Consider the following 18,967-nt stretch of genomic DNA (forward strand, 5'->3'; position numbering starts at 1 on the left):
CCAACATGTGTCTCGAGTTAACACAACCTACAGGATTAAAATTGCACAGCATCTGCTCAGCTTTGGTAAATGGTTAGAAAGACAGACTAATGATGAAAGAATTTTCTTTGATATTTACACCCGGAGCGCATCGTTTGTCACAGACTGTGACGTACGCTTGGTATTTGGGGGAATTTTCCTCTGCCACCAACAAGTTGTTTATAACAGAAACTTGCCACAGTTTAGTTGCTGTTGTTGAATATCTTTGAAGTTTTTTTTTTTTTTTTTTAAAAAAGCTTTTGTTAATGTTAGTTGATGTTAGCTGACGTTAGTTGATGGTGATATTAGTTCAGTTTATGACCATAACTGTACAGCCTTAGCAAAAAACACCAAATTACAGCAGAGGCGACTGATAAATGATGAGGTGATGTTAGTTGGACAAACTGTTTTATATAATCGTATCATATAGCGAGTTCACATGTGATAGGATACTTTGTTAGTAGTGGTTTTCTCTCCCATTTTGTTTGAATGGCACTCTGAATAAAATGTCAGTTACTGCAACAATGCTTCACTTACTCTTGACTTAGCTAAGATACAAGTACAGTCATGAAAAATAAGTTACTTCCCATGGAAACTGTTGACTTATTCAATATATTTCATCATGCAAATAGTTCATCATCTTTGATACAGTGCCTGCTACGGAAGCCCTGAGAGACAAGTGAATTTTTTGGGTTTTTTTTTTTTTTGGACTGGATTTCTTTTAGTGTTTGTAATGCTCATTTCAGCCACAAGAGGCACCACTACCACAGTGGATTAATAGGCTAATGGGAGATTCAACCAGGACACATGGAATTTAATCCTGTTATATTTACTGACTTGTTCAACTTATTATTTTCAGTTTTTCTTTTGTCCCCAATTATTTTTTCCCCACTTTGTACCAATCCACAGACAGAAGGGAAACAACAGGGAGGTGACCATGAACCAGAGAGAGAGAAAGAAAGCGAGCCCACCGGGAGAGCACCAGAAGAAATCCCAGTGGGCCGCCACATTGGTGGACCATGAAAAAAAAAAAGTGTTTAATGTCCCTGTCTGTCTCTTCACCTCTGTGTGTGTGTCTGTGTGTGTATAGCTCCTGCCACGGGAGAAGTTTGTCTTCAAGACTTTCTGACAGAGATAAAAATTAATGCAAAACTGAAAAGAATAAGTTCAATAATTCAAGTTATACAACCCAGGTCTCCTGCGCGAAAGACACATGCTTAACTATCTCACAAAACCTCCTAAATTCTCTCTGGCAGAAAGAAAGACATTTTCTTTTTCCACTTGCCTCTCGGGGCTTCCGTAGTACGCACTGTGTCAAAGATGATCAGATAGTTTTCGTGTTCAAATATGTTGAAAAAGTTGTCTATTTCCATTGGACGTTACTTGTTTTCAAACATGACCGTAGCTGTGACAGTTCGATCAAACCCGTGTTCAGCTGGTGCAACAGCCTGCAGAACCACTTCTTAGGCACAAAGTTGCAGTGAGGAGAAAGGAATATTTCTACATGTGGAATGATATCTATGAAGGCATTCTTATTTTAACTTTGATCCCTGTGTTGGGGAGCAATTTCCAGGCTGATGTGATGGAATGATGTAGTATTGTCGTGTCCCCTAAAGTGTTTCTTTTTTTGTCTTTACAATAAAGTACATGGAGACATTACTTTATCATATTAGCATCATGCTTTCAGAGGACAAGAGATGACAAAAAAATAAAAATAAAAATAAAACTGCATCAATTATGTCCCTGTTGAAATAATCCCACCCATCCCAAGAGCAGCTGATAAAGAGGTCTGATACTTTACTGTGTTTTTTTTTTTTTGTTTTTTTTTTGTTGGTCCCCAGTTCCTCTTCAGTTTTTACGAATGTCAGCGTAGACCACTGGCTCCATCTTATGGAACGAGTTTTTGCTGCCTGAGTGATCCAACTGGGCGTATATCACCGGGCCCTGGAATACAAGAAGAAACGGAAAAGAAATGTAGTCAGTAAAAGACACAAATACATCCAGATAAATAAACCAGAGCAAGATGCAACCGACAGAGAAGAACCTTCATATAAGAATGGGACATATTTTTAACTCATGGTTAAAGGTTTGCTGATAAATCACATATCCAGAGTCTATAATTAGCAGTTCAGTGTTTGTGTTTTTCCAGTGGAACCTCTGAATTGCAGATTTCTGCAATTTAATGTAATGACAGATTTTTTTTTTTTTTATAGTGTGAGTTTGACTCTTACATCTAACAGGAAAAACCACCTTCTCATGCAAACAGGTGATTGTGTAAAGTAGAGCTGAGGCAATTAGTTTGTTAATCAATTAGTCGATTAGTTGATTCTTTGTATCCTTTAGCCTTTTGTAATTATACTATTTAAATGAACTTTATCATTATTATCAATAAACTTTTTTTTTTTTTTTATCATTTAAATCATTACGCAACTCCAAACAGCTGGTTGCAGATTCTCAAATGAGACAATTCAATGTTTTCCGTGTCATATATAACTTAAATATTTTGAGGTTTAAGTTGTTGGCCAGAAAAACAGGAATCTGAAGACGTGACCTTGTCATCAATTTATGTTTTTCACTGACCACTATTGGACAAAATGATTTAAGATGATAATCTGCATATTAACTGTTAATGCTGCACGTTTCTTTTTACAAGAAGCATAATTTCTCTCCCATTTCCAAATAAGTAAAAATTTATCTGGGAATTCTGCAGCAACACAACTAGGAATGTCCCTAACAACTAATTCCCCTGTCGATTAAATGGAAATTTACATTCAGAGTAGTCTTAACATAAGAAAACCCTCAGGAAACAGCCCAGGTAAACATCATCATCATATTGGTTTTTCCAAATGTACTTTGAAAAACTGTGCACAAGTGAACCGAGGAGAACTGGTGCTGTTTTAAAGGCAAAAGGTAGTGACACCAAATACTGACTTGATTGACTGTATGGAGTTAATGGATAAATGAATAAAAACTTTTCATGGCATTATTTTTGAAAGCAGCCCTAATTTAAAGTATCTAAAACACTGTCTGTGTTTCATATTCCTGCTGTTTGTTTTATTGTTGCATTTCTATTTTAGTCCTTGTTCTTTCTCCTTTTACTTTCACCATTTTATGCGGCTTCTTTACTTTTAGAGGAAGTGCCTTCTAATGCTGGTTTTGATGACTGCAATATACATAAAGTTTATTTTAAGTATTTCACTTGTTTGTTTGTTTTTTGTTTTTTGTTTTTTTTAATGGATTGATCTGAACCAAATTCTGTTTATTACATTGCATCAGTAGATAGGACAAAGGAGTATGTTTCAGGTATGTTTGGATTAAAAAAAAAAAAAAAAAGGTCCACATAAATGCAACACATTCCCAGTATAAATGGTGGCAGCCAGTGGATTTCTCGGTCCCCCAGCTCCTACCTGTAGTGGACCCAAAGGAATGGTACTCTTGGAGCCCTCCAGACCAGACTCCACCTTCTTTCGTGGCTGTGGAGCCTGAGAGCTCACGCTTTCCAAGGACGTACATCTAGTTTAGGTTTACGATTTGCCATGGTGTCGAGCAACCATTGGTGCACAGTCAACACAAATAAATGGGACACAAGACAAAAATAAAACAATGAGAGATGAGCAAACGAAGCACTGGATGCAAACAGAGAGCATGGCAGCTCCCAGTGGTTTGACAGAGATAATGGAAGCAGTGACCGACCCTGGGAGGAGACTAGAGGTGCACCGACGGGACTTAAAGTGATACGAAACTGGAGCTGACGCAACTTTTAAGTATCTGGTCTCAAATAATAAAATGGAGCTAAAGTAAAAATACTGTCTGAGAGAACCAGGACTTTATTTGAGACAGGCCTTCGGAATTACTTCAATTTATGTGCATTTTTCTTCAAATATGGTCAGATCTTCATCTATGTTACAATTATGAAGAAATGCAATCGACTTTAAGTAATAGGATACAAAGCATTGAATCGCTCTCCTCCATATTGAATTATTCACACATTCATGGGTTAGAAAAACTATGTGAACCCCTCAGCTGATGTCATCAATGAAGTTAATCGGAGTCAGGAGTTAATAAACCCGGAGTCCGGTTAATGGAAATCATGCCTCTCAAAAAAGAAGATCTCAGACTTAGGATAAGGAATTGTTGATTTACATAAAGATGAAAGGGTTAAAAAGTCATCTCAAAGAGTTTAGATATTCATCAGGCCACAGTCAGACAAACTGCCTCTAAACGCAGATGATTTTGTTCTCTTCCTAGACGTGCACACCCAGTTAAAAAGACTCTTAAATGACAACACAGAACGATCAGTAACATAACAAAGAGCTGGTTAACAGCTGGTTAAAATCTCTGTTAATGAGTCGACCATCAGTGCACCTCTAGGACACTTTATAACTCTATATACAGTAAGACAGGCTGTTTAGCCATTTCAAGGTGACTGAACATTGTCAACAAAATGCCTCAACACATTTTTGTTGACTAAATATGTTTAATATAAAAAAAAAAGGCTGCTGATGGAAGCATGTTAGTCAGAAACAGGTGAAGAAGACAGTGTTTAGTTTGGGTGTCAGTGGAAAAAGACAATGGACAGTGAACAGACAACATGCTGTTATGCTGACAACAAGCTCACTGATGATGTTAATAGAAAGTGTTGTTGTGCAGTTAGTTGTGTTTAAAACAATGATGGAGGAAAGTGACTGGCACCAGTGCAAACAGCAACCCCAAAGACAACTGGTTCTTCAGCTCACAGGCTCAAACCATCCAACAGCCAAGCAGGAGCTGCCAGCGGCTACGGGCTAATTTATGGCATCTCCCAAATTCGTGGTTCAATATGTGTTTTTTTCACTGAGATGGACGGAGTGGCTGGAGCATGTGAGGCAGACACGGTCAAACGATCTCGAGCACACACAGAGTCTAGTTTACGTCTTTACCAAACATGTTAATAATTAGTTCAAATCAGGTCGTCTGAACAGCTCAGAACGAGCCCAAAGCTTTGTGTCCACAGGTAAACACACAGAGTGAACCCTGCTCCCATGCAGAAAGAGTTAGATAGGTGTTACGGTTTGATGATTAAATCTCTGAAGGAGTAAAAGATTACGGGAAAAAAATGCTCAATCAAAAAAAAAATAAATCTGTGGAACTTACCTCACATTTCAACACTTTTCTACATGAGATTCACTTGTTGAACATATAACAGTATGATTCTCTGATGTAGCATCATAATCACCTTTCTAACTGAATATTCATCATTCAGGAAAAGTCTCATTTAGATGTTACTCATCTTGGTTTCACCTACTTGCTGAAGAGGTAAAATAATAATAATAATTCCACTAATTAGACTAGTTAACAGTGTTATTTTTCTTTTTTTGAGCATTAACTTTACACATATTGCCTGGTAATGATCAAGTAGCTAAACCTAATCAGTTTTACCTCTTTGGCAGAACTAAACACAGTTACAGTGGATTGTTATGACCTTTTACTCAACACCACTTTGCACGTTCCACTGCTAAGGTAAAAAATCTTTCGTGGAAATGAATGCTTTCTTAACAGTGGAACAAATATTACAATAAATTAACAGCAATGGCAGTAAAAACATCTATAAACTGGTTCTGGTAACATCGAACTTTAACTCTCCTGTTAGACATTTATACACAGTATACAAGCATTCAATAAATGTTAATTTATAACACACTATATTGTAGCTGTAGGGACATTTTAAGTGTGTAATGAATTGTATAACTGTCAACAGTTATAACTCCTCATGTGAAGACATTTATTCTCTGTTTATACTCCAGTACAGGAGTCGCTGACAGACACAGTAAGACTTATATCTGCTTATATTGTTAACTTTTTGTGTTTATACTGTTTACAAATGCTCAGTGGGGGTTAAAGTGAGGTGTTGCCAGTTTTCTTTCTGAATCCTATCTCTTCTTCTGCTGTAGTTATTGTAGCAGTGATGATGTCAGCGACAGTGGAAACAAGCAAGACGACTCACCCTTCGTAATCATGGCGGTTGTGAAGCACCCTCATGACGACGCAGGCACCTACAGCAATGACGATGAGCAGGGCTAAAGCACCGCACACTACTCCGGCTATAAGGGCAGTGTTGCTCTGAGGGAACGATTCTAGACACAACAAACACACAACAGGGTTGGTTTGTAATTATGGTGTTGACATTTAGCGTGCAGCATGTTCTGTCAGAGTGATTTTTGATCTTGCAAACTGATTTCTTGTGTTTAAAACCCACTGGAGTCTATGTTCATTTTGTTTTGTTTGTGTCTTTGTTTTTGGCACCTTTTAAACTCTCCATACTCCACATGCTTTGTGGTGCTTTGTTTTCAGAAAACATTCAGCCTTAAGTCTGACATATCATTTTCTCAATCTAACTAAAGTATAAGTGTAAAACAACCAAAAACCCAAAATACAAGAAAAATGAAAGAGGCATCAACAAAAATTTACAAATCTTTAGTGGCAATCACTTAAAATATTATTACACAACAGCTAACGACTGGGAAAAATATTGTTTTTCTGTTTATGCTCACAAATATAACAGAAAATAACATGTGAAGTGATTTTATCTAAACTCGTTTTGATGCCTCTTTTAAATAAATAAAGATTTAATCTTTATTTCTGCCATAGTAAAGTACTGAAAATATTAATAATTTGAATAGACATAAATGTGATTCTGTGTGAAAGCCCCTTCTTAGCTTGTCTCCACATGCTGTATAAATAAATTGTTATCAATAATAACATCAACAAAAAGTTTTAGTAGAGCTTAAAGTTCATGGTCAGGTATGAGACGTCCTCCCCCTCCAATAACAGTCCACAGCTGGGAGTGTCAGTGATACCTGGCTCTCTGCCAGTATACAAAAGGTCTGTGTGTTTAGGGAAAATACCAAGGAAATTCTTTGTACGCGCGAAAAAAAAAAAAAAAGTCGGAGTCAAACGAATGTTAACAGATACACAAACATGTTCTGTTTTGGTACTGTCCTGCTTTTTAGACACAAATGTTTGACACAGCTCAGCTCCCCCACCTGACAGGCGGAGCTACAACTGGCGAGACAAAAGTTAACAAGCCATCACACGCACACGTGGGCTTCATGTAACTGAAAACAAACAAGAACGTACCTGCGTGACCTCGCTGAGCTGGAGGAGCTTTCATAGTTTGGGTATAGCTGATAACACGGGGCTATGACACTGCTGGGTGTGTGAGCAGCTGACATGTGTAAGTTCTCATTGGCTGGAAGGCGTGGATTAATTAAGAATAACCAGACACCGTGACGCAGCTGTTTGTCTGTAGTTAAAGTTAACATGGGAATAATAAACTATAGGAAAAGACAGCTAAAGTTGATGGAGCTGGTAATATTTCTGATTTTACCCTTTAAAAGGAAACTGAACTCAGTGTTTAATTTCAAGACCTGCAGATACTCCAGCATCTCAAGAATCACGGTATTACAACCCAGATTTTAAAAAGACCATTATTGACTTGTTGCTAGGGATCTACAGCTTCTTTTCACATTTAACCTTCAGTTCTGGGAGATGTGTGTCTTTCATTTTCCACGCCTGAGCATCTAGATTTAGAGATGACTATACTGAGATTTAAGTTAATCCTTTTTGGTTTACAGATAGATTTCAAACATGATGCTACGGCATTTTAAGATAAACCATGAGTTAATCCATGGTTTTCATTCATCCTGAATGGTGGCACCCACCCACTGTGTCCAAGTCAATTACATTGATTATAGTTAACAAATTATAAACCTTGGAGTGAAAAGCCACACGGACAAAGAAAAGTGCTCTCTCTGCCTGGAAACTGCACAAAGAGGCAGACTGTCGACTCTGACTGCTCCACAGTGTTTTCTCTCAGTGTGTGTATGTGTGTGTGCAGGGAGTCAGTGGGTGGATGAACACAAGGCTGATCAAGGCCACAGTCCAGCTCATACACACCAACGAAGCAGCTACATTTAAAGAAGCATCTTAGTGTTCCTCTATTCATCATAGAAAAAAACCAACAATAATTACACCTCAATCCATCCTCAGTTAATTTCATGTCTTTAAAGAGAGCTGAGCGCACACCTTTCAGAACGACCCTGAGCTCTGTTCGAGCCGGTGTTCCCGTTACGTCTGGGGGGTTCTTCACGTCGCAGAAGAAGGTACCATTATCGCTGAACTGAGCCGGACTCAGCTGTATCGACACGTCCCTCTTGTTGATGTCTCCGATAAACTGCACTCTGTCTTTGAACTCGTCTTGTCCCGGGAATCCTTTCCCGTTGGAAAAATAGAAAATCTGCGAAGGGAAGGAAAATCATGTTTAAATGTGTGTAATGGAAACAGATGGAGAAGCTGAAAAATGAAACTCCGAACTAAGGCTACGTTCACACATGAGTCAGTCGACGCTATTCACCATTTGTCTAAAAGAATATTAGCAGCTGATTCCAGCGGTGAGGAGTTACAGAGCTGGAAACCTGGAATCTTCTCCTGTTCACAGTCTGTATCTGACACTTTTCATTTGTGAGCTGGTGTGTTTGTCTTAGCTCTGAACTCCACTAACGATGTTAAATATCTCGTCAGCTTAGATAGAACGGCCTTTTAAAGGAGACACAGGTGTGCTGAGGGCGTCCAGACACCAGTGATGAACCATTAAACCTTTTCATATAACTCACAGTGGAGAGTTATATGAATAGTGGCAATAGTTATGTAATGAATCAAATGGCACTTTGGCAGACTGTGTAGTGGCAGCAGCTTGATCTGACAGGATTTTTTATGCTTCTATTTCAAACTTTCTTTCATGAATAATGACTTTACAATTGGATTTTGGGGCCAGAACAAATGTTTAAAGGTATAAATTATTATAACAGATTATTTCATAATAATTGATTATCTTTATTATTAGAGCTGCAACGATTCTTTTTAAAAAATAATAATAATCGACAACTATTTGATAGTCGACTGATTTTATTTTCATTATTTTTCAAGCATAAATGCAAATCGAATTCTCTGGTTCCTGCTCCGCAAATGTGAAGATTTGATTTGTTTTTCTTGTTTGATATGATAGTAAACTGAATATCTTGACTATATAAACTATATGATTCAATCAACTCGGACTGTGAGAAATTATAACAGGCATTTCTCACTATTTTCTGACAAAAAAGAATCAAGAAAATATTTGGCAAATTAATCAATAATGAAAATGATGTTTCGCTTTAGCCAAATTTATTACATTGTTAGACCTTCTTCATAATTTTAGCCTCAGACCAATGAAAATAATATTTCAGACTAACACAGTCGAAATAATGAGGCTCTGGCTTCATGTCCCTTTTCATCGCAGACACTTAACAATGGCTCCATTTTATTCAAGCGTCCCAGTAAGTCACGTCAATGTGACAGTGTGACAGCATCCACAACACCAGAACACCCTGCAACTAACTGCAGTCACAGAAAGACATTCAGCTATATTTAATATCATAATTACACCTATGCTTTTCCTGCTGCAACATGTCAAAATGTCTCTGGTGAAAAAGACCTAAAGCTGAAGGAGAAAACAGCAGCGAGTCAGAAATCATCAACGCCTCCTGAACATGTGTCGAAAAGCACACGGACATTATCAGTAGCTGTTATTATAAAACAACAGCAAAGTTCAAAATCATGTAGGGCTGAACCATATGCAAAAAAAAAAAAGAATCATGTTGTGATTATGTTGGCAGATATTTGAGTCATGATTATAGTCATTTTTGAATTTCTTTCGCACTGAAAAACAATATAAAATGATGATGATGATGTGATTTTTTTTGTTTTTTACGCAACATGCATGTTCCATTCAATCTAGAGAATAAGATTTGTAGGCCGGGGCGTCTCTGTAGCACCACAATGCTTCATTTATGGTCTGTTGTGACACACACAAAAAGAAAAAAGTGCAGCTCTGCCATTTGGATATTTGCACTTGACCATATTGTGACTTCAATAATATTTTGATTAATTGTTCAGCCCTAAAATCAAGTTAAGAAATCTCAGCATTAAATAAGTGTGCCTTATTCTCCATCGATCTTAACCTGCCGCTCACACTTACACATGAAAGTCGACTGACACGGTTGATTTTTTCATTTCTGCTGGAAAAATGTGTCCGAATTTCTTCCTTCTTCTTTGAACTGATCTTCACAACGTTCTCAGAAACCTACTGCTGCTGCTGAGCAAGTGAGCTTAGGGTGCCACGGTTAAAAATAAAAACATTTTTGATGTAAGTGTCCTCAAAGGTGATCTGGCTCTGGTTCATACTGTGGAGACAGAAGCCAGAGTTTTTGTGAAGTAGCCTTTACTTCATGCAGTGTCAGCTGAGTAACCACAACTCTACGGGAAGAGAGATTTCTATTGTCGTCATTTGTTTCCCACAGTCTGAGGATCACTGTAGCCGACAGAGAGGCTCAATATCACTTTCACATTACAGTAAAAGGGAGAATACTGAGAGTGGAATGAAATGTTACCTTTAAACAGACAATACACACAAGACAACTAATATAACTGCAGCAAAGAACAGGAAGGGAGACAGGTGAGTCCACAGCAGTGTCAGCAAAACAGGTGACTGCAACTTCAACCAGGAGGTCAAGAGAATAAAATGCTGATTTTAAAATTTTGTGTGAGAATGATTTGCACCCACATTAACATCTCTAGGTCTGTCCACGGTGAAACCTGAGCAACATAAACATGGCTGAAGCTCTTCTTCGTCTTTGTCAGCTCTTCAGTTGGAAAACAACAAAACTGTGCATGTAGCCAGTTTCTGGTGAGGAGTGAGACAGACACGGCCCGGCTGACTAAATCATTCTTTCATGGCCGTGACAAAACCAACACAAATACAGATGAACGGCCACAGCTGTGCTGCACAATCAGCTACGTCCTCATTTATAATGTTTAACCTCAGAAAAAAAGTTGGAGACACGAAGTTGTCTAGTTAACTTCACTGGCACACAGCCAGTGACAGCTGAGAGATCCACCTCCGTTCAGTCTCCTCCCGCTCTCTGTAGTCACCTTCACTGACTCAACACACACTGGTTGTTCTCGTTTACATGATTTCCTGCGTCTGTTTTCAGGCAACTGAGCTGAAACAGTGATTTACTCTCGCCTCATGAATGCTGCCTGTTAGCCAGCACTTTAGAATTGTGAAGCCGTCTGACTAATTCCAGATCAATAACAGTTATATTCACATTAACATGATCCCAGAGGAAGTTAGAGGTTTAACCTTCCTGAGACGCAGCCCCTCAGTGAGCAGCTGCTGTCATCATTTCTGCAAAATCTGAGTTTTCTCTTTACACATTGAAACATTTGGAAAAGTTCAGCTTTAGTCTGAACTCAGGACTGAAACAGAGAGAAAAAGAAATTTAACCAGCTTAGTGTGGACACACTACAAGTATGTGTGTGTAGTGACGCAACTACTCTGCAAACAAAATAAAAACCCTGCGGCTACGGTGTTGTTTGGAGGAGATGACAGCAGACAGGCAGGACCCCACCCAGCCCGGCTGATGTGTAAGGATCAGGTACCGTGGATGGGACCTGATCCCGAGTCCTCAACACCCCACAAACTTCCTGGATTCAGTGCAACCGGCTTCGCTCTCTAGACAGACTGTTTACATTTTTCTCCAAGTTTAACTCAACAAAAAAACCCTTAGATGTGATCTGAAGCTTGGTTAAATGTGAAACTTTTAAAGCACCTATGTTAACAATATATTGAATATTATGTGTGTTCGGTACAAGTGTCTCAGATAAGTTTGGGCCAATATGAAGCTGATACAGTTTAGCACTTGACGGGTCACCTTAATTGTAATCACCAGCTTCGTAATTCATTTAGCCACAAACAAATTGATTTCCTCGCTGTGAGTGGGCGAGCTGGACATAGACACTGTACCAAAACTGTGCAGCTCTCTTCTGAAAGCCAGTGTTTACACAGAGCTTTGTGTTGTCAGTGCGTTACAACAGCAATAAACAAACAAGGACATGAAAACACAGATAGATAGATAGATAGATAGATAGATAGATAGATAGATAGATAGATAGATAGATAGATATAATTTCAATGCTAAGCAAGATACAAAATAAACAGATGAAAGCAAACATGATAAGTACACAAATATACAGAGCTGTCATAACACGAGTTAAGGAGGAGGAATAAGAAAAACAAAAAACAAACAACTAAAAGTGCAGGAGATTGAAAGTGTCATTAAAATATCTAACAAACTGTATAAATAACTGACTGACACTGGCATTGTTTCAAAAATGAAACTGTGACCTACTGTATACTGCAACCATGTCATCACAATGAGCAAAAACCCAGAACAACAGCTGAGGCCTTGCTTCATATGTCAGTGCAGATACAACAATCGCAGGAAAACATCCTGGGGCTGTGGGAAATCTTCCCAGAGCGGATACGAGCGGCCAGGACTTACCACGTACGGAGCTTTGGAGAACTGATTGTCGGGCTGACTCGACTGAAAACTCCAGGTCACTGAGGTGGAGCTGCTGACCACTTCACTGGACTTGAAGGTGCATCGAAGGATTCCTGTGGTGCCGTTCTGCATCATCACTTCAGGCTCGGCATATATGTCGATCGCCGATGCAGGTTTTGTGACTGGAAGAAAAATAAGTTACAATTTTTAATGCACTGTGGTCTAGTGGGATGGAAAACAAACCTTAAAGTGTAATACAACATAAATGTAAACACAGCCCTGCGGGGGGCTTCACTCGGTGGAGACCAGGAGTGAGGAGTGAGTCCAGTTTGAGACACAGAAGAATGCATTTAATGCTTATGACACATCAAAACATTGTACAACAGTTTGTAATAATGAACTTCTGGGGTTTGTTGCATAAGTAAGAAAACCTCACTCAAAATCTCATTGACAGTTGTAACTATTCTACCAACTACAAATCCAGCCTCAGAGCGGAGTCCGAAGACTGCAGCTAGTTTCACATGTTTTGATAAGGACGGTAGTTTTTTTTTAAAAAGATCTAATATTGTTTAATAGAAAATGTCTGCTTTTAGTGGCCTTTAACAAACACCATTTCCCATAAGCCCCAGATGTCCCAAGGCTAACTGTCACATCTCGACAGAAGTGAGTCCACGTTGTGGGTCATGGTTAGCTCAGACATGTCTGTAATAACAGCAGGACTGAGAGGACTGAACGCTGTAAAGGTTTTTACACAGAGCAGAGGAACAACTAGAAAGTTTTAAAAATGTGTTGGACACCAGTTTCATGGAAATCAAAGAAATCAACATACAGTGACTGCTGTGCCTTTAAAGTTTCACATGAACTGTAGTTTTTTTCTGTGCTCACCAAAGAATCATTGTTCAATTCTGTTAAAAAGGTTTGTTTCTAACACTGAGAGTTGTAGTGGATGGTGATTTGTCTTATAATATGGAAATGAACCCTCCAGGAGAAAGATAAATAAAGATTGTATTGTGCTACAGAAGTTGGTGAAACAGAGGTTTGCCTGAATGTAACAGTGCTTTGACTGAGTGAACTAACACTAAGAAAACCAGCAAATATTGAGGCAAAATGGCAGCAAGAACCTGAGAATGTTGGCATTAAAATTTACTTTAATGATCAACTGATTATCAGAATTGTTGACTGACTGATCGATAGAAATATGAATGAACTGTGGGGCTGCAATTAACAGTTATTTTCACTACGAATTAATCCACTGACTATTTTTTCCATTAATTTTTTAGCCTATGAACCATCAAGAAACAGTGAAAAACAAATGACCATCAAAATTTTGTGCCATCTTAAGATGTTTTCTTTTGTTCAAGCAAAAGTCAAAAACCTACAGACACTCCATTCACACAGAAACGACGAAGAAAAAAAGCAAATCCTCTCGTGTGAGAAGCTGGAGCAAGAGAATATTCAGCATTTTTTCACTATTTTTGCCTTAAAAATCACTAAGATTGTTACTTGTTTCTCAAAAAAATATGGTTTTTTTTCTGTCAGTCAACTGCTCAATCATTTCAGCTGTTATGAGCAGCTCTGACACAGTCCACTGGAGTCCACCAAGCATGAAGGAAAAAAGCTGCATGGGTGTAAAATCTGTCTGCATGGATTAATAATTCATGTCCTTGAATTATTAACATGTGCCTTGATTCACTAAGCTGTGCCCTGAAATTACTTCATTAATTATCTCCGATAAATAGCATTAAGTTATTGCAGCAGTAAGAGCTGAGGTTACAGGTTGTTGTGACTCGGTAGCTTCAGTGTGGAGGTGCCAGCAGTTATTTCCTATAAATTACTGTTTCATTTATCACATTTGCTCCACTTGACCTTGTCTCCTCTACACTTTGTCATAGTTTTATCACTACCTTGTTGTTTTTGGCTGGACCACCATTGTTCGGCTGGCCAAGTGTTGGTGTTTCCACATTGACTGCTACTCTTTCAAAATAAAATGGCACAAACAGTTTCTGTTTTGGGGGGTTCACAGCCTGCACTGTTGCAGAATGCAATTAGGACACGATGATGTCAGTTGTTCACAGTGGTACCGCAGCGGTTTTCAATGTCCTCAATTTCACACATTAACCATAAGCAGTCCAGCAATACACTAGGTTTGGTCTAGTCTTGTTTAGGCTTTGCTGGCCAGCTGTGTGCTAAATGCAAGGATATAGTCCAGTGTATATATATCTACTGTGACACCTGATGGGGTCTGTACAAGGTTGAACAACAAATCAACATTTTATTCATGGCAAATTTGTCGCATAATTAATGCTTTTGATTGTATCATATTGTTCAGGAATTCATGTCACTGTGCCCACCGCTGTAACTTCAACAGATAAAACTGCAATGATAATGATTATTTTCATTATTGGCTATTTTGATCATAATTTTCTTGATTAGTCGGTCAATCATTTTGTGTTAAATGTGCCAGAAAACGGAAGAAAAATCTCCCTGTAATTTCCACGAGTCAAAGTCATCAAATGTTATGTTTTGTCCAAAATTCAAAGCTATTTAGTTCATTATTATGCATAAGACAAAGAAAAGTGTCAAATTCTTACATTTAGGAAGCATGAGACCAACAAATTTTTGCCTTTTTTACATTAAAAAAAAAGACTAAAATATTACTAATAAATATTATTTGATTATCAGAATAGTTGCCAATTAATTTTGTGTTGATCGAATGACTGACTAATGATTGCAGCACTGTGCTCACTTTCACGTTGCATTAACAGAGTTTTGTTTTTTTATTATAAACATCTCTGGGGGAAAAAAAAAGTCACAGCCATGGGAAACACAGACACCTTATTTTCACATCTGCTCCCACGAGAGGATCTAACAGACTGGATGTAAACGCAACAGGAACAGAGACAGCCCCCCTTTCTTCTGAGATCTAATTCTGTGTAATTAACAGTGACAGAGATTAAGACTCTGGCAAATACTGTGCATTAAAAACAAAGGGAAACTGGACTGGTCTGACAGTAGCCAGTCATGGAGATAGTTTCACAATATGAAGCAGAAGGAAGTGTCTGTCAACCATTTCCTCCAGGCAGATGTTGATCATCTGAGATTCAAAACAGAAAACCACCAGTCCCGTGCACTTCTCTAAACTTCAGGATATTACAACCCATTATTTCAAAATAGGAAAATGTATAACATTTCAGCAACAGGTCTAGGAGGGTGTGTTTATGGAAACTGTCACTTTCATATCCAGTTATGTCCTAAATTACAAGAATCTACAGCTAATTCTGCTATAGCTAAGTGATTCTGAAATTATCTTAATCTCAGGGGTAAAAAAATAAATAAATAAATAAATAAAAAATAAAATAAATGAATAAAAAGATATATATTCATTATGTAAAACTGCCAGCCATTAGCAACAACGTTAGTGGCAAAAGCAATAACACTAAGTTAAGAGATAAGGCCATTATTGTGCTCACTGCCAGAATATTAAAGTAAATCTGGTTATTTTGAGACAGTTTTCCAGACAAAATAACATGCATGTAGTTATTTTGCTACTCTGATGATAAAGTGTATAATTATACATGATGGTAACTTCACAATCTGGGTCAGGAAAAGGTTAAGCGACGAGGAAATGAATTGTTGTCTTTTGGTAGTGGACGCTAAGCTAGTCAGGATGGGACGTCTGTCTATCTGCAGAGCTGGCACTGTTTAAAGCCACTGTGTGTTAATAAAACATAGTCAATCATAAAGATACACAGTTCTGTTAATTACTATGAATAGTGTTAGCCTTGTGTTCTGGTCAGCTTGGTCAATGACTATCCCTAAGGCGACACGTAGTAGAAACCCACCCCTAACGAAACTCCTATTGAAAAATCTGGCACTTTAACGTCAATTTGTTTATCGCCCAAAGCAGCTGCAGAATAGCACAAACTTGGAGACATTTTATGTATAAGCAGAACTTATTCTCCAAATCGGCCTACATCCAACACACCCACTGAGCCACATTTGAGCTACATATCAACTTGTACCAGCTGGTTAGCCTCTGTGCTTCCACGGTTGGTCCCACCTACCCCTCCGACAGAGCGACACTATCAAGGGCGGCAGCCACCACTCTGAACCAAATCTTATTCAGATTTTAGTCAATTTAACCATTTTTTTTGCTAAACTGCCTCTAACGTTAAATCGAAATGTGTCCAAAGAGGGTCGAGCTAATGTTCCCGGGAAAAAAATGTTTTCGATGGTTCAATCATGTCTGCAGCTATGACCGTGAACAAAGACACATTAATTAGTAAGATTGTGGATAGAGGTTAGGGGTGTAGTTAGGTGTCTCCCGTACATGGGATGCGAGATAACATCGCTAGCTAGCTAACCTGATATCCCACCTAAGATAATGAGCTCAAAATCAAACATTTCCGTATTGAGATTTAACCCGCGTTGGGCTTCGACACTCACCTAATACAACACATAGCGTAAATCCAGTCAGTAAAACACGCTTGCAGATGGTATTTGACCATTTTGGCTCCATTATGTTGTTGTAAACAGGAGTTGTTCCTCTGCTTTTTTTTTTTCCACCCTCTATCGTCTCCAGTCGATTCTTCTTCGTTGGAAATCCCAGCGGCGGCTGCGCAGTTCTGAGGGCGACTGCTGCCCCCTGCAGGTTCACAGCTGCCTGCACCGCACACACGGGCGGACGGCAGACACAGCGCCCAGGGGCCTCCGGGGGCCACTGTAAATATCTCTTGTTGGAAATTTCAACAAATGATTATAAAGACGCACAAAACTGATGAAAACAGACAAAACAAGCACAAAGAGACAGAAAACAACTTTGTACTCTTTCAATCTTACTTTGTAGGAGGGACAGGTGGTCTGTTCTCAGGAGCCAGTTTCTTATCATTTGTTATTTCACAGTTTAGTATTAAGAAAGAGGGCTTTACATCAATAACTGATCTATGTTTGGCCGGTCAGATAGAATAACAGCTATGATGGGTCGTCTATTCATTTGTAATTTGCCTTGCAGAGGATCCCTGCATCAGAATCTATTTTTATTATTGTTTATTGTTAAGTGTTTTTCATCAAACTGTGTCAAGCAATTAACACACAGGAAATCTCCATCACAGAACTGCAGAACTGCCACCAACAATTATTTTCTTCAGTAATCTCTTCACTTATTGTGAACGGGACCCTGACAGATGTCAGTCACACAGTATGTGCCCTCCAACTAAGTCTTCCAAAAGAGCACATGTGACCAAAGTTTGAATTTGGGATTTATTTTATTCATCTTAACAAATCTTCCAAAATGCACCTGCACGTGCAGTACCTGTGGTTTGTTAAAAACGGCCACACGTGTCACAGTTTACAAATCCTCCCCCCGTGACGTGATGTTAAAACATGAAGGGAAGAGATGACCATTCAAACTCAAGACACAGATTCAGTGGGCAGCATTTTATAGCAAATATTGTTTAGATTTCATGGTATTCATCATTCAGCGTGCTGCTCATGCCTCTTTTTCATGTGTGAGTAAAACTAGAATTCCTTTTTCTTCTTGGACAGGTTAAAATGTGACAGGTGGATTTGCAGGTAGGACTACTTCGATTTGACTGATATGGGTTTCTGACTGTTGAATATTCAGAACTGATCCTTCATTATGGCACAATAGCCCCAAAATTACACACATTCAAAACTAGATTTTATTCTTGTTCTCGTTGGAACCCAGCGATCATACGATTCAAACACCGGTAGTCTGACAGACTGCAACTCCTCTGATTTACTATAATTTTCAAATATTATAACTTCAAAGGTTGAAACTCCATCAAACTGTATTTGAAGTGTGCACTTTAAAGTGGATGTTGTAACTTTTGCTGAATATCAGTGTTAGCAAATTAAAATCTCTGTCTAATCCTAGTGTGGATCGATTAAAAAAACATATCAGAACAATGCTTTGGCTCCTGACAGTGAACTGAAACGATAAAAGCTGCCTCTGAAAGCTCAAACTGTGCACTCGAGTCAGTATTAAGTGGCAACAAAAATGTTAATGAACAGTTAAGTGCAAAAACAAACTTTTTTTTTTTTTTTTAAAGGTACAATCCACATTTCAAGATGTTGCTCCTTCTTGTCACCTTTTGGTTGAATTTTTAATATTGATTTATCAGAAACAACTTTTTTGAAGTCATTTATTGTCAATGCATATGATCCAAGAACTGACAGTATATTACAGCTTAATAAATATTTTGTAGTTGTGTAATTTAACGTATTGTTGCTAAAAAGACTATAATGACACGGCTGTGTTTTCAGTAAACATGGGTTACAAAAATTACAAAAAAAATTGTTTTTGAAGTCACCCCCCTAAAAAACAAATAGTCATACCTAATATTTAGATTGCACAAACAAATGTGGGCTTCGAATGTGCTTTATTTGTAGTGAATTTGTATTTATACTAAAAGCCGAGTAGTAACTAGTACACAGTGTGAGCTTTCAGAGCACACTCTTCAAACAATCATCTCATTTTAACGTGTTCTCCAATCATTTTTAGGGAATCA

General features: G+C 38.3%; 1 protein-coding gene across 1 annotated transcript; it reads right to left on the bottom strand.

Annotated features, from left to right (window-relative positions):
- Positions 1 to 250: 250 nt before the first annotated feature.
- Positions 251 to 17,040, bottom strand: mpzl1l (myelin protein zero-like 1 like). Its single transcript, XM_071506027.1, has 6 exons — positions 16,884 to 17,040; positions 12,438 to 12,619; positions 8,083 to 8,293; positions 6,002 to 6,131; positions 3,426 to 3,531; positions 251 to 1,962 (listed from the first exon to the last, which is right to left on the bottom strand). The coding sequence occupies exons 1-6, from the start codon at positions 16,954 to 16,956 to the stop codon at positions 1,867 to 1,869; spliced, it is 798 nt and encodes a 265-aa protein (XP_071362128.1). The 5' UTR covers positions 16,957 to 17,040; the 3' UTR covers positions 251 to 1,866.
- Between the last annotated feature and the right edge of the window lie 1,927 nt (positions 17,041 to 18,967).

The sequence above is a fragment of the Trachinotus anak genome, unplaced genomic scaffold (genome assembly GCF_046630095.1).
Source record: "Trachinotus anak isolate AG129_WGS33_773 ecotype Australia unplaced genomic scaffold, CSIRO_AGI_Tana_v1 ptg000020l, whole genome shotgun sequence".
In the NCBI taxonomy this organism is placed as follows: domain Eukaryota; kingdom Metazoa; phylum Chordata; class Actinopteri; order Carangiformes; family Carangidae; genus Trachinotus; species Trachinotus anak.

Excerpts from the sequence above, each read along its gene's own strand:
- mpzl1l (XM_071506027.1), bottom strand. The coding sequence starts at position 16,956 with ATGGAGCCAAAATGGTCAAATACCATCTGCAAGCGTGTTTTACTGACT. Across the intron at positions 12,620-16,883 it reads TACGCTATGTGTTGTATTAG|TCACAAAACCTGCATCGGCG; the intron begins GTGAGTGTCGAA and ends TTTTTCTTCCAG. Across the intron at positions 6,132-8,082 it reads GCTCAGGGTCGTTCTGAAAG|AATCGTTCCCTCAGAGCAAC; the intron begins GTGTGCGCTCAG and ends TGTTGTGTCTAG.